At 37.3% G+C, this 17,061-nt stretch overlaps 1 protein-coding gene across 1 annotated transcript in view; it reads right to left on the minus strand.

Annotated features, from left to right (window-relative positions):
• LOC106956426 (membrane-associated guanylate kinase, WW and PDZ domain-containing protein 1-like) overlaps positions 1–14,350 on the minus strand; it is a gene marked incomplete at its 5' end in the record, with an annotated part of 80,021 nt that extends 65,671 nt beyond the window's left edge. The window contains one exon of the mRNA XM_015047257.1: positions 14,221–14,350. Coding sequence (XP_014902743.1) covers positions 14,221–14,350 — 130 coding nt within the window. The remainder of the gene's footprint in view (positions 1–14,220) is intronic.
• Positions 14,351–17,061: the final 2,711 nt, after the last annotated feature.

Below are 17,061 nucleotides of genomic sequence, written 5' to 3' on the forward strand. Positions count from 1 at the left end.
GAGTTATTAAAGACTTAAAAAAAAAACTGGAAAAAATGACTTGTGAAAATTTTTTGTTTAGCTAAAAAAGCTTCAAAGGGAAAAAAAAAAAAAAAAAAAAAAATATATATATATATATATATATATATATACACACACACACACACTAAGGCAATGATTTTCTCTTTAAAAGCTGAATCTTATGTCAAAACATAAATTAAACATTAATTTAAATCCACTTTGTACAAACCTTTGATTTACATGAAACCTTGACGGACCTTGGGATCTTACTAAATATTACGCTTTGACAGCTTTCCTTCAATTAGTACTTCCAAAAAACTTTAAAGGGAATGCTGGCTGATAATGATTTATGAAGAGAATAATGAGTGAATCAATGTATTAAAAGCCCTTAGAAAATTATTAAGCAAATAGCCACTCCGCTCCAGATCCTGCCCATGGTTAAAGGTGCATTTAGAAGCACACCGTGCTGAATTAGGCCCAGTTAACTAAAACTGCGTTAGGGGAAGCTTCAACACCAATCTGTAATGCCTTATTGTCTTTCAAAACGTCTCTTTTACTGCAATTTCTGGTGGCACAAAACGTATCTATGAACAGCACACACAACTTTCAGTTTAACACATTTTCATGAATAAAAATCTGGAGTAAAAGGAGGTTTAACTTATTTTACTCTGAGTAAAACCTAAGCACTGCTATTGAGAACATATTGCTCACATAACAATAGTTATTATCTTGGAAGGAATACTTTAAATGAAAACACTGCATGCTTTCCTTACCCATTTGCCCCTTACACTCCAGCGCACCTGTTGTGTTATTTGTGGTCACTATTCTTGAAGGGAAAAGTGGGGATATTCAGTTGGTTGTAGTTTGCCATTTGAGCTGCAGCATCCTACTACCTGAACCAAGCTAAATGTCTTCTCCAGGTATCAATGCAACACATACAACAATATAAATGTCTTTGTCTGTCTGAAACTCTGGTATACATTATTTTCTCTATGAGAGAATATTTTATTTACGGTTAAACAACAATACAACTACAGTTGTGTTGCATTTGAAATATACCAGATAGTTAATTCTTCTACTCACTCAAGTAATTTTCCACAGGCCCTTAAAACCTTATTAAGTAAGCTAGGACTGCAGCTAGTGATTATGTTAGTAATCGCTAGCTATAAATAAAACTGACACATTCTGCAGATTTTTTACTTACCGCTTAAGTTTATATTACACAATATTAGAAATGTATATGAAAATGCAAATAAATAAATAATTCAATGTATAAATAAATATTTTCTTCCCTAAAATGTAATAACATAGCATTTCTTTAGTGAATGTTTGAACATTTGTTGCAAAGATGAATCTGCAGCTAAAAATACTGTAACACCAATATGTGAAAAGCTAAACCCTTTCTGCTTGACTTAGCATCAACTTAATGTAGCGGGGATCAAATGATTATCTTTTTCAATTCACTGATTATTAATTGCATAACAAAAGGTGCTAAGAAGGAGAGTTTTTTTTTTTTTTTTTTTTTTTACAGAAGTTGAACCAGATGAAACTGAAACTATGCCACTTGAGGAGTTCTGTGGAATTGGTTGAAATCTTAATTAGCAGACCAGGGCTACTTTGCTTCATTTGGCAATTATTAATCTAATCAAACAAAGGTCTGGGGTTCCTCAAGGCTCCATTTTCTGGCCATTTTTTTGTACATCTATTTGTTCCCTCTAACTATGTTTTCTTTCAGTGAAACCACATGGATGAACACTCATGAAGCCCATAATGAGTCATAATTTCCACCAGCCTAATGCATAAAAATCAGAAGCTATTTTTTACAGTCACAAAATTATAAGATTAGATATCAGAACTGAACTGGACTAAAACAGCTGAAAAGCAAATGAGGAAGAAACCTGCCATTATGGAATCAAATAAAATTTTATCATGTAACTAAATCTGCTTACTACTCACTTAAAACATTGTCAGGGTATCTTATTGACATAAGATGCACACACACACACATCCATGCGCACACACACCAAACTGCATGCTTTTATTTTTTACATTACTTTTTAAATAATGATCATAATAATCAGGTGGCTGCAGCTCCCCCAGAGTCCTGGACCATAGACTGGTGACACTAGTCACCAGTCTTACACCAGTCTAAGTCTTTGTAATATTATACATTTTAAATACATGTCAGATTTATTGAGCAGGTGCGACCCTTAGACCTCTGAGGTTATAGGATAACTGTTCCCTCTTATGTTCTCAGGTTTGGAACTAATCAAAGCGAGGCATCATTTAGTTTCCATGCTCTTAAATTATGGAACAAACTCCCTGAAAGTCTAAGAGGTGCAGAAACCTTTGCCAAGACATAAACATATCATTTACTTTACCAGATTAACTTGTAGACATATTCTGGCAAATGTTTTTCTTGCTTTGAATTAAATTTTCTCTATATGTGTATACAATTTTTTTTGTTTGGAAAAGCACTTTGAATTACCTTGTGTATGACTGTATACACTGGCCTAGACTAAAATAAAAAAAAATGTTTGTGAAATTGAGAAAAATGTTTCTCAACTTAAGATGTTCAGCTGAATGTAATATGTTAGGACTTATTTCTGGGGTATTTTATTGGCACAATAATTTAAATATAACAAACATTACCCAGGTCTCTGATAAGACAAAGTCTGGCGTTCTTTCTCATGTAACCTGTTTTATATGTTTTGTTTTGTTTTTTACAACTCTAGCAGGTTGCTTGTTGTGATTCTTTGAATTAAAAGATGACGGAGTTGCCCATTAAAGAGGAGGATAGAAAGGGAGAGAAAACCCAGATACAAAATGCTGCTACTGCCAAACACAACAGGCTATTCTTTCAGCTCGCGCCACAACACTCCTTACAGCTGAGTCCAGCCGCTATTCTCCTGCTGTTCTCACTGCTCCCTCCTTTCAATATGGGGGAAAAGAATGAGGGGGAGTGAGGGGGGGTCAAACTGAATAGTGGTCAAGCACATGCAATCTGAAGCATCGTTAGCTAGGAATCTTGTGCAACGGCACAAAAGATAGAAAGACTTTTAATTTAACATCTTCATAGAAAAGACTATTTGTTGGGGAAATCTAAGGCTGAGAAGGAGGAAGAAGAGGGTTACTCAAGGAGATACAAATGTAGGGTAGATGGGGAGGAAAAATAAAGAAAAAGATGCTGCTGCAGGAGCTAATGACAGGGAAAAAAATGTCCTCCAACAGCAGGCGAGTGTGTCAACACATCAGGGTTTAAATTCAGCCCATCTAACCATCTCTGATGATGAGATCCCTCATTATCACAGAAGCACACAGCAACACATCGAAACATATGAATACTAAATCACAATCTGCGTAAGCACCGATTCCAGCCGTCTCTACACCTGAATGTATTCCTGCATCTCTGTATCCGTATATTCTCCCCACCCACATCGGTACCAATCTAATCCCGGAAGCCAGGGCATCACTCCCATGAGAAGAAGCGAAATGTCAGAATTACCTCTAAAACGCCACTGCTTCTGCTCTCTTCCTCTCTGCACGCTAATCCACGGAATATTTCAAAACGATAAATCCGAGCAGGCTGACTCCGGCTTTTCCTTCCCCATCCAAAACCATCCATGGATCATGCAGCTGTCTTTCCACCCGTACGGGCTTCCAGTTTACAGGCTCATTCAGGCTGGTGGTGAGTCGGCAGCTGCCGTTTTTCTTCAAAGCTCCACAAGCACAGCAAATTAGAGGTCCAGCCCAGCTTAGAGGCTAAGCCAATGTGTGCTATTCACACTCTGGTTCCTGTCTGAGGCCAATGGCTGCAGCCTCACAACCCCCTGCATACTCCCGCCCACTGCCTCCCTCCCTCCTACTCTTGTTCTCTTCCCTTCCTCTCTTCTGTCTTTTCCTTCATCTCCTACTTTCTTAGTCATAAATATAGACTCTTGACATTACCTAACACATGGTCTGTTTAGACAAACAATGAGCAGTGTGCAGGTCTCCACAATAAGAAAATAAATAAATAAATAAATAAATAAAAACCTCGAGGGGTGAGAGCAGGGTTAAAGAGGGGAGCAAAGGGCATAAAAAAAGGGGCTCACACAATAGACATGGACTGTGCAACAGATGGTAAGAAAAGGACAGTGCAAGACAACACCAGATACACATTCCTATTAATCTAGTACTAAGCACTGAAAACTGGTGGCCAATGTCTGGCATTCACCACAATTTGTTGAAACCAGAGATTCAGAACCCGCTGCATATAGTCGAAGAAAGCTTGCAATCAGAAAGTGAAGGCCGGTAACTGCAAGAGCATAAGATGGAACCCAGATAGTCTCTTTATAAAACTCAAGACTTGCTGTTAGAGAAGCAAGTCACACAATGACATACAATTTATTTGTCCTCATTGTCATATTGATCAAACTAAACAAAGTAAACTGCAAGGACATTGCTGAAATTAATCAATATATATGAGTTAGATGAAACTACGAATGCTGGATGGTGTGTTTTTAAGTGCAGATGCAATAAAATGTAAACCATAACCAGCTGCTTATACAGGCAAACTATGTAATGATAAGATAGATACCCTAATGATTACTTGGACTAGTTGGGGACAAATAGCTTAATTACAAAAACTGTCAGAACTATTTGTAACACAGGTCATAAAAAATGTAAATATATTTGTTTACTATTGAAAAACTAAGTCATACTCCTTGGAGATTTAGATGTAAACTGTTTCATCCAACCTGGTTTGTTTTATTAGAAAGTAATATTTACAACGTAAAAGGAGCATCAACTTTTAGATTTCAGATTTTTTTTTTCTTTTTTTTTTACTTTTTATTTAATTTAAAAATTGCATTTTGAAAAGTACTAGATTAAATTAATGCAAAAGGCTTAATCAGCAGTACACCCATTCAACCCTTTTTACAATCACTGAGCAGATTTCTGTAAGTTTCTTCTGGTACTATTTAGTATTAGTGATGAGCTCCAACTCATCACTTATATAAGAATTAAATCTTATAGCTTTTTTATTATAGATTTAACTCAGTACTGGCTTGGCAGCTTTACTGTGTTTGAGTAATAAAACTTTTGATAAAAATTTTCCTTCAGATCACAAAGTGTTCATTTATAATCTGCAACAATGAAAGTATCAATTTAAATTTAAGTTGCATAATATATAACAATTCTGCTCATAATCACATTTTTAATAAGAGCAACACTGAAATATCAAAGACTGCAAAGAGGCAATGTTTAGTTATGTCAAGGGCCATGCAAGCAGATTCTGAATGTGAAAAATATATTTGGCCTGTTGGATGGACTTTCACTGCTATCGGTTATTATACTTAATGCATATATTAATGACTTTGGTGCTAAAGCTTATAAATAGAACTAAGATGATCATTTTAATCAATATTGTTATGGCAATATTCAATAATAGCATCGTAATTATAGATTTTCCTGATATTGTGCAGCCCTATATATCACAGACTGTCAAAGTGGGAATAATAGCTCCATTTTGTCCTCACTATTAACCTTTAAGTCACTAGAAAAATCTCATTGAGATTAAAAAATGTCTTTTGCAACAGAATCCTGACCAAAACTGGCAGCAGCATAGAGAGTTTATAGAACTCTGCATACGAAACAACCAAAACTACACAAGTACACTTCTAGGCTCAGGTAAACCTGAAAGTACTGATTGACTGATTCTGAAGGCAGGAATTTGGAGACGCAATCATGTTGTCCTTACACTAGGCAATTATTAGCTTAAATCGTCAGCTTTCCAAAACATCCCCAAAATAACTGTGAAATGGTGCACAGTGAGTCTAAAATAAGCCACTCTTTTTATATCTGGAAAAGTTGATTACAACATGATTAAAACTTTTAAATGCAGATTCTCATTGGAATCAACTATAGGTTAGAAACCATAAACATAATCAGCAAGTGCTGGTTTTTTTTCTCTTGGAAAAAAAAAACTGTAAGTTAATCATAAAGCTGGTTTGCAGATTACCTAAGGTTAGCCTACAAATCTGGAGCATGGGGCGCTACACTTTTAATGTTTCCTTGATATTTTGTTAGCTCTGTATCTACTCAAAGCAAAAAAAATCAAACTGTTCTCCTAAATCAAGCAGTACTGCCAATGTTATAGTAGATTTTATTAACTCTGGCTTTAGTTTCAGCTTTTAGAGGTCAATGTGGAGCCAAAAAAGCCCCAAGAGAAAATAAAACAAAAAACTATTAATCAACAGGAGTTGGAGTGATTTAAAATCAGACACAGCAGCAACACGAACACAAATGTCAGCAAAGAAAGCTAAACCATATCTAATGAGGCAGCATCACTTCTCGCTTGGAGGCACTCAGGCTAGCTAAAATGCAAGTTAGCTGCTCGTCCCTAGCACAACATAAGCACGTCCAAATCATCACAAGACCCTCACACTCAAGTCTGGACCATAACAGAGGATCTTTGTGCACTCAGTGAATTAAAGCACTTCATTTCTTCAATCTCCCAAAGAGGCCCATCTTCAGCATCAACATTAACAGGCTAAAATAAAATTAGCTAAGGAAGCTAACAGTAAGAAAATGAGCAGAGAGCAGAATTTAGCCCTATTGTAACTGTTTAATCAGTTAGATTAGCTCCCTTGCTGTATATTGAACTCACATTAGCTCATCACTGCTGTGAGTATGCAGGGGCTGCAGTCTGATGGTTTTAAGTTGACCTTAGTAACCGGGGAGAGCCTGTCAACCATCTATACATCCTCACTTGAGCATTAACGAGATCAAAGGACGATCATCCCAGAAACGCTTGACAAAGCACAGTGAATAAGGATGATCTATTACATCAACATTACTGTGAGCTACATTTTGTACGCATAATCACGGTGGGTCGGCATCAAGATTAATTAAGTTGATTTGCAGAAACTGGGGCGAGGGTGCAGTTTTGTCCTAAACTCCAGGTGCACAAGCACAGGAAGAGGTTGTGGAGGATTTACCTCCAAATACCTTTCAAGTGGGATTGGAATAAGATTGGCAATATCAAAACAACATCAGAGACTACCGCCTCCATGGCAGGCTGCCAACTGACAAGCCAACCTCACAGATGAAGAAAGAAAAAGGAAAATTTCTGTCTATAATGGCCTATATATATTCTGTGAATAATTTTAAGAGTGGCAGGTGATGTTCCTTTGTGTATATATCTGCAAACAATTATAGATATTGCTCGACAATCACCCTATTCATAAAACATGAACCTCTCACACACACACGTAAACACATACAGAGAAAGTCTGCACCTGTCTTCATACACCATTGCTATGTAAAACACTGCTTGCCCAGCCTTTCTCTGCAAGCCAAAATGCTTCTGTTTTTTTTCACTGTTGACAGAGCAAACTGTGTGTTATTTGGTCACATGAGCAAAAATATGAACTGTGCATGTTTTGAAAAGCAGGGGAACAGAAGCTGGGGCCCACTCATCCGTTACTAGAATGAATGGCCATCATTAGCATGAGGCTCCTCAGCAGCACCCTGCAATGCAGCGACACACAATGGCGAGTGCCACGCTTCCCCCTCAGAGAAGCCCTTTTGTTTGGGCAGCATCTGGACCTGACCTCCCTGCATTCAAGGCTGATGACCCCCATCTCATGTCTTCCCTTCTTCTCTCCAATCTTAAAACCTTCCCTGCCTCTGCTTGCTAGCCCTTCTTCCAGCTAAGGAGAGCGGCCATGTCTTGCTTCTTGAAAAGAATGTCTGTGTATTAGTTAAGCTTATACAAAGCCTGCAGGGTGAATCAGAAAAGCAAAAAGGAAAAAGCACCAGGGCTATTGGCCATCTGTCCCTCTGGGTTGGACGTGCCTGCTCCGAGCGTGCATACCCCCCTTCACCTCCCCCCTCACATAATTCCCCCCTCACATAATTCCCACCCCTACTCCCACCATTCCTGATTCCCTAGCCTATATACACAGCATCAACCACACACACACACACAAACACTCTTTGCCAATGCATACACCACAGCATGATGGTGGATGATGGCGAGAGCATCAGAAAGAAGAAAGAGAGAGAGAAAGAGAGAGAAAGAGAGAGACAGAGAGAGAGAGAGAGAAGAATACAATAAGGAGCTGCCACTTGCCTGGATGCTGAAAAGAGCCTGGAGCCGGAAAAAAAAAAAAAATCAACCAGTAATCCCTTACTTTGTGTGAACAGCAAACAGAAATTTGTCTCCCACAATGATTTCCCCGAGATCGGCAATGGAGTGGAAAACAAGGAAGCGAGGGAGTGAAAGACAGCAAGAAGGGGAGGGGAGGATGAGAGAAAGAGAGAGAGAGAGCGGTGGTGATGAAGAGTAAGAACAGCAGAGGCAGGGAGACAGCGGGAGCAGCTAGAGTGTGACAGAGAGAGACGGAGAAAGGCAACCACCACCGCCGAGCCACAGGGACGCTGACACTTGCTTGGAGGATTTGAAGTGAAGAAGAGAGGAGAGCGACAGAGGGAGGGATCAGGTGGGGGGAGGAAGGACTGGTTCACTCTGTGGTTCAAACCCTGGGATAACGCAGAGATAACCCTCATCTACAAGCAGCAGCTGTAGACGTGAGAAGGAAATGAATCCCAAGAGAGAAAGAGAAAGAGAGAGAGAGACTTCCCTATCATTTGTGACATTTGCTCCACATGATAACAATGGCCATCTGTAGCAACAAGCCAAAGAAAAGGAGAGGAGGGTGCGTGCTTTACTAGGATGTCCTTCATATAAACACTACATTCATGGACATGCTTAGGCGAAATGACAACAACAACAACAAAAAAAGTATCTATATCAGCTGATGGTGCAGGGAAAAGCACCTGTTTGAGTCAAGCACTGCAAGAGAGAACAACAGATGCACTCAGGAGAGGGGGAGGAGACACAAAGAGTCGGAGACAAAGAAAACACAGGCCAGAGACGTGTGGCTTTTATTTGACTACTTTTGTCATTCTGCCTTGTCATGCTAAGAACAAATTTGCATGCGTCTGTGTGTTTGAAGAAAAGAAAAAAAGACACAACAAAAGCACTGATTGTAGGTCACCAAGAAAGGAAAAAGGGTGGAATGGAAAACGTATTTTGTAAAAAAAAAAAAAAAGAAAAGAAAAAAAAGATTGAGGTCAAGATAAAGCACAAGAATAAAGAGAAACTCCATATAAGTCAATATAAGCTGAGATAGTTCAGTATACTTTGAAAGAGATAGGATCAGTCCTTTTTTAATCAAAAGAGATTTTCACAATTTTACTTGAATGTGTCTCAATAACTAAGAATGTCAATGAAATGTTTATTTTAGCAATTTAATTCAAAACTCTATATATAGAGTACGCCCTGATTCAGATGTGGACAAGTAAGCTTCTAACGAACTGCGCTGGAAGAACAAACTTTATAAAATATCTTTCACACCTTCTGGTTTTCATGCTGAAGTATCTGTTATATATAATTGTTGAGCAAAAGATGCCACTATTTGTTGCAGTTCTCCCTTAGTGACGTTTGGAGAAGCTTTTGATCCCACCTACCATTTTCTCCACTGAAAGTACTCCTCCAGCTTTGACTCAACTTGTTTTAATCTATTTAATTACTACTTGTGAATCAGATATGTTTGTTTTGGAAAGTTTCTTGAGAAGGCCACTCACTGTGAATGTGTGCTATGAACATCAACTGAACTGAAAACTAAAATCATTACTGTGATTATGGGCCAGTTTCTTGTCTTGTAGCAACATCCTAACTTATGAAGATCAAAACTCATCTGCCTGACTTAAAAAGGATGTTCTTTTGTATTTCCCATTTTAAAGACGGTAAAAGAAATGAAACTCAATAATATATTTTATATATGTTAGGTAAATGCGACACCAATTACAAATACACTCAGATGTTCGAAACGAAAGATAAAAATTCTTCTGTCGTATTTATTTAATATCAATTTTAAGAGGATCAAATATTGTGTTTCCAAAGATTGAGTTGAAAAAGCTTTTATTTCTAAAAGTTCTACAAAAATAATAGATTAATTTATTTTTAACAAGCTGTAGCAGGAGGGTCAATAAATGTGGCAGACAACGTACAAATATGGCAGAGTAAAAATCTGCCTGATAAAATTAAATACTTTGCTAGCAGTTGCATTAAAAAGACACGGTAACACTTTATTTTAACGGGGTTGAATAAGACTGTTATGACACCATCATAAACATGACATAACACCTGTCATGAACATGAATAAGCCTTCATGAATATTTATGACTGTTGTCATAAAGTGACATTCGGTAAATTATGACACTTTTAATACAAAGTTGACATTATTCAAAATGCCGTTGTTATGACAACTTGACATTAACCAAGAAATCATTACTGATATAAATTTGTTATAAAAGTATTACTGATTGCACTTTAAAAATTAGGTAACTTTATGTTATTAAAGGTAAAGTTTGAACAGTAATGATTTCTTGGTTAATGTCAAGTTGTCATAACAAAGACATTTTGAATAATGTCAACTTTGTATTAAAAGTGTCATAATTTACCAAATGACACTTTATGACAATAGTCATAAATATTCATGAAGGCTTATTCATGTTCATGACATGTGTTGTCATGTTTATGACAGTGTCATGACAGTCTTATTCACCCCCCTTCAAATAAAGTGTTACCAAAGACACAAATTTGCTGTTTTCAGCTGACCCAACATCTTAAACCTAAAGAAACATAGCCAGAAAAAAATATTTGCAGAACTGTTTTTATTTAACCACAATTAAAGGTTTTTGGTGATAAACTGCAATTTTTAGGCAGCACCACAACATCTCAGTCATGTTTTACTTGAGGCTATAACTCAGTGAAAATCGTTTTTGATTTGATTTTTAATCATCAAAATATGAACTTGCTGGTGCTTTTATAACCAAAGTGACAAAGTTGTACCAAGCCACACTGCTGCAACCAAGAGAAAAATTCAACTGTTTAAGAAATGTTTGACCGAAGACCCACTAGTGAGATGTTTTTATGCAACGCAATGCTGAACTAATAGAATTGAACAAAGATGTCAAAATTTGAAGGAAAAATGGAACATTATTGTGCCGTGCCTACAATTTTGTACAGTTTTGGGATGACACAAATACAATGTGTGTGCATTTTTTTTATTTTTCAGTTTGGTTTCCTTGACAATTCTATGGTGAAGTTACATATTAACTATTTCTTTCTGAAAGGCCCATTGACATTCTTTATAAGAATCTATTTGTTGTTCAGGCTAGGGATAACAAAAATCCTGAGAGGTAGAGTAAAACATCAACCTTTTTCATGGGAACGCCACATAATGAAGTCCTGTCTAACAATTTACAGCATGTTTAAGTACAGAGTCCACTCAGATGTCCAACAGTTCATTCAGAAACAAGGAAGCTTTAAACGTGGATATTTAATAAGTAACAACTATCAAGTTGATTATTAAATGTTTCTTCTGTTAGATTTCTACAACCTTAATGAGCAGCAGGGACTGCAAATGTTCTCCAATTGTTTTCCTTTTAATTCTTCAAAATGAATTGCTTTCAAGCCTATGTCCTGTTGACTCCATAGTTTGTCCTCAGCATGTAGGAAACTATCTGTCAAATTGCAACCTTTGCAAGAGCCTGAGTTGTTTATCACATAATCAGGCAGGAATCTATTTTCAATATATCAGAACATCATAATCCGAGGCAGGGCACCGAGGGAGGCTCACATAGAGGCGGATTTAAGAGTCACATGGCAGAGCGCAAAAGAAGAACAGAGACTGAGTGAAAAAGCCTCGATCAAGAGCGAAAAAGAGAGTAAAACTGGATCTATTTGCAAACTATATTTTCCTAAGGTGCTTATCCAGATACATGCAAAACAGTAAACAAATCCTATTTTAAATAGAGAAGAGAACTGAGTTGATCACTTCATTTGCTTGGTTAGATCATAACAACTTGATTGGTTAGAAAATTAAAACATTTGATTACTATTGGTACTAATTAATACAACAATGGCAACATAAAAGTGTTGTGATCCGTAGTTTTCTGTGTTTATTTTTGGGTTTTTTCTGTGTTTATTGTGATCCTGTTCCCTGTGAGTCTCTGTGATGTCCTGTTGTGATTGAGTTCATTCTGTGATTGATCCCAGCTGTGTCTCGTTCCTGTGATTACCCTCCCAGTGTATTTAGTCCCACCTGTTTTTCTGTGTTCCTCGTCAGATCCCCGTCTAACGTCGTACGTCTTACGTTTAGCACCTACCGTCAAGCTCTCCAGTCGCACTGTTTTGAAGTCCTGGTTAGCCTTAGCTCCCGTATTCAGTCACCTTGTTGTCAGTTGCTATCGGTTATTAGCTGTGTGCTATTGTTCCTACTGTGCTGCTTGACTGGACTGTTTTTGAGCAACATTCATCATTAAATTCATCATCATCAACTTCATCTGGGTCTCCTGCGTTCATTCTCACCACCACTGACCACACCACATGACAAAAAGGTCCAAAGAAATTAAAATGATCCTCAACCCTCTTGCATGTTCATTTCTGAGGAGAAGCAGTAAAGTCCCTGGGTCAATTTGACCTTGGACATTTTTTTAATATGCAGTAGTGTCAAGAGTTCAAACGTTTCTCCCAAAACATTTTGGTATATTATCATTAACTCCATGACTAACAATTTCAGTCAATATTTAGTGCAATTATGTTCTTTACCTCCAAGATATAAAGAATGAGAATAATTCAACTTGTTTTTCACAAAAATAAAACCATTTTGATTTTTTTTAATGTCTACAAGGGAAATCTAGACTGAAAAATCAATGGTTATGCATGAAAATTATATTGTACCCTAATTATTCTCCGGAGCTCCTAAAGCTATTTAGCTGCTTGGAAGACATATATTGCCAGAATGAGGACCCCCTCCCTCAAATATGCATGAAAATGTATTTTATCCAACCTCTATTCTCCCCTTAAACAGACCTTCTTTCTAGGTTAGTCATTTCAAGGAAGATTCTTTATTGAATTGGGCAAGAGTAGCTCAATAGCTGACTTGATGTCTTTGGCACGAGTTACTACCATACCAGTAGGCCGTCGTACTGTCTTTATTACATTTTCAGCCCAGAGTCTTGTTGGCGTGTACTTTACGTCATTTGTTTCATAATCAGACTTAGAATTGATCTCAATAGTGATGGCTGCAGCACATACCTTCTCACAGTTTACTAATGAGGTAAAGAGAGAAGGAAAAGGGTGTACACTTGTGTGTCTGGGCACCAATCCAGTTAAAACATTATCATGACAAGTTTTATTTGCCTAAAAATGTATGCTGATTAACAAGGGGTGTGCTGACAAAAATCAACTTGGTCTAAAATAGCCCAAAAATTATCTCATTTTAATAGTCACTCACCTCACATCCCCGCATATAGAATCCAGGTTACATGTTGTATCACACAAGTAATCCTGACTGCTAACTCTTAAGGGGTAAAAGGCATCCTATGGCTTTATAGGAGTTGGATGTCAAATCATAGCAGTCACAGTGCTGTTGGCATGCCAGTGGTTTTAGGCTGGGCCATAAATACTTTCTAAGCTGGAGAATATTAATCTTTTAATGTTGTTTTCTGGGAGTGCTTTTTCCCCAATGTTGGTGCTCTTATTAGTACTGAGATCTTTATTTTTCAGTGCAAGTGCTTTTACAAAGATGCCTATGTTTCATTTGGTTTTTGTTTTCATTTGTAAACTATCAGCATCAATGTTAGTTCATTCAGAGTTAAACTGCATTTTAAGGTGAGTGAGGATTTATCGACTTAGCAAGTAAAACACTTAGAAGTACTCTAGAAAAAAAAAACACTTAGAATTACTGGACTTTTCACCCAGATCCAAGTATTAGACAGCTGGGGAGTCTGGCTGGTTTCTAAATATTTGGTATAAAGCAACTCTTTATGTATTTAATCACTCAGCTTAAGGAACTGCTCCAGCTCTGTCAACAGGACAATGTTTTTATGGTCTGTATTAACAAAACTTTCAGACAGTGCTTAGAATTTTTTCCTTTAAAAGTACTAAAGATTATTTTTAGTGATGAAAGCAAAATTAATCAGAACAAGATAATTTTTCACTACAAAATTAAAGAATTGTATTTGAAAGTCAGAGATGAAACAAATAGGAAAGAAGCCAAAGAAGCATAACAATGTGGAAATTATGATTGTGTAATGCTAAATGATTTTCCTTCTCCACTCTGATGTTTTTGTTTAAAGCATGATGTTAGATATTTTACTCACAAGGCACAGCGTGGCGATATAAATTGGCTCGGATAGTCTTCTGCAACTCATGGTCAGGTGATGTTTTCTGAAACCTCAGGCTCAAGAAGTGCTTCAGATCCTTGTTGAGCTTGTGACCTGGAAAAAGGAATCAGAAAAAAGCAACTGAAGTAAAAAAAAAAAAAAAAACAACTTTGATTAATAAGGTAATTGGATAAAATGTTATTTTGCTAAAAGATTACAGCAATGGACTATAATAATACAGTGAGATTTTTTTACCTATTAGTGTCTGTAAGCAATTCCCTGTTCTTTGAACTTTTTGCACAAGTGCAAATAATTAAACCTTTTTAAAGTTTGTATGATGTATGCTGTAATTCTTACAATATTAAACATTAAGATTTTTGCACACTCATCAAGATTCATGACTTTAGGAAAACATCAGAGCAGAACAAACAAAAAGCCCAAAAATGTGTCACTGCTAAGATCCCAGATAAAAAAACAAAACAAAAAAAAAAAACAATGTTCAGCGTTTGAGCCTTGCATCAATAAGACACACAGTATGCAACAGGATGGTTCACTCACTGGAACAGGTTGCAGCGACTCACTAAAGGTTACTCTGATTGGATAAAACTGTACAGCACACCCAGAATGTATCCAATCATATGTGTGTTTGCTGGTGACTGAGTTTGAACAGAGCTCTGGTGCTCACAATGGGGCCAGATGGCCAGAGCTCGCTCTCACGCCAGGGTCTCATTTAGGACCATTTAATGATCTCCAAATATATCACCATGTCTGCCAGAGCTGGCAGACAGTTCTTGGGGGAGGTGCCATGTCCCCTTGTCAGCCTTGGATCCTAGCAGGAGAGTTTCCTCTGGTTTCTGTGCTTCAGGATAACAGAGTCTGCTCAGCTTCCTCATTGGAAGGTTAGTGATGGCTTTCCAATTTCTAAACTTCTCTTACCAAAGGAAAAATTGCATAACAGAAGAATCTGTGCTTCTTTTTCTTAATTTTTCTGCATTACAACCTTGAATCTATTTCAGTGGTATTTTGTATAATAGAAAAAGTAGCACAAAATTATGGAGAAGGACATTTTCATACAAATAAATCTGAAAATTGTGCCATGTATTTATAATACATCTCCCCAAGTCTATTTATTGAACAGATTTTGATTTTTCTTTCTTACTTACTTGCTTCCTTCATTGAGATAAACACAGTAAATTTTTGTAAACGACTAAGAAAAAATGTGCATCCATATGGCAGGATGCAGCAACGCACTGTAGCACATAAAGCACTTAGCCTGGTATGGGTTGGCAACAGAAGTGAAACAGTAATGAAGACAAACATCATTCAGTTAACTGGTGATAAATGTAAGAAACGCTAGCTAGCTAGCTAGCCAGGGTACTAGCTTGTTACTGGTACCCTCAACCATCTTGAGTCGCAGAAGGCATTGAAGAAGTCTGAATGTGACTCAAACTTTTACATGACAGAAACATCCAGGAAAAAAAAAAAAAAAAAAAAAAAAATGGAATCTACAAGATTAAATAGTCCTGGCATAGTCCTGGCCACCACGGTGTAAACAATAACAAAATTCTGGATGAGATTTAGCCAGAATTGCAAAAATCTGGTTCATCACTGGGTTCAAACTCAAATCTCCTCCTGCTTTGAAATATTTCTGCCCAGATGTCGAGACACTGCTTGGTATTCTACATTGCTACATTTTTCTATTCCTAAACACACTCTCTATCACACACACACACACACGCACACACACACACAGCCCACTGTGTGTAATTCAGTGCAAGTAAAGCACAGTCAGGTAATTGTTACCTAGCAACCAGCCAGTGCTGACGACCATGATTACGGTCCCTGCTAGGCAAGCAGAAGTCAAATTGTTGAAGGAAAAACAGATACAACAGCACTCTCTCTCGTTCCCTTTCGCTCTTTACTGCAAACACACACGCATAGTTACACACTAACATAAATAAACATCTCGATTATGTTTCTATAAGTGCATTCTCTGCTGCTTCCTTTTGATTTATACAACCCACACACAAGTAAGGATATATAGCTCATATGTTAGCATTTGTACTCATCTTCTTGTCAGATTTGCTGGCTCAGACATTTTCCCAGAGATAAAGACCCTTGTCAGAAACGACCTCCTCCTGCAGGCACGTACGGTGAGCATTGACTGGGCCGCCCAGGTGTCATGCTCCATCAATGAGAAAGTCATCAAATATTCAATATTTATGTGGATTAAGACTGTGGGGATCACGTAATACAATCAACCCACTGTGTTGCGACTGTGCTTTCTTTTTTTGGTTGTGAAAACAAAGGCTTATGTAAATCTGATCCATTTACATTGCTCTTAGATATGCCTAAAGATTAGTTTTAATTTGAATTTATTATAACACTAAACTTTACAAAAGCTCCACCAGTATCCTATTTGACACAGTCAGAACCAAAAAAATCCATGACAGTCGTATCATCTGTTTTCCATGTCCATCAGTGAGGATCTTGTTCCTGATATATATGATGATTTCTATTGATCTTCCAACAAGGAATACTTGGGTGACACAGGTATGCCATTAATTAGCTCAAAAGTTGCATTTAAAAAGCCTTAGGAATCTTATAAAGCAAATACATTATTGGTGCATTCCCAAATAGATGAAAAGCAAAAATCTGATTCATCATTGGGTTCAATTTTCAGATGGCTAAAAGTGCCAGTTCAGCTGTTCAAAGAATTGTGTGCCACTATAAGAACCATGGGAATCTCCAGCCTTTGTACTGCTTAGGGAGGAGGTGGATTCTGTGTCCCAGGGATTAACGTATTTTGGTGTGAAGTGTGTGAATTATTAGCAGAAT

This window comes from Poecilia latipinna, unplaced genomic scaffold, assembly GCF_001443285.1.
Source record: "Poecilia latipinna isolate Pla-1442-1.1 unplaced genomic scaffold, P_latipinna-1.0 Scaffold816, whole genome shotgun sequence".
Lineage (NCBI taxonomy): Eukaryota > Metazoa > Chordata > Actinopteri > Cyprinodontiformes > Poeciliidae > Poecilia > Poecilia latipinna.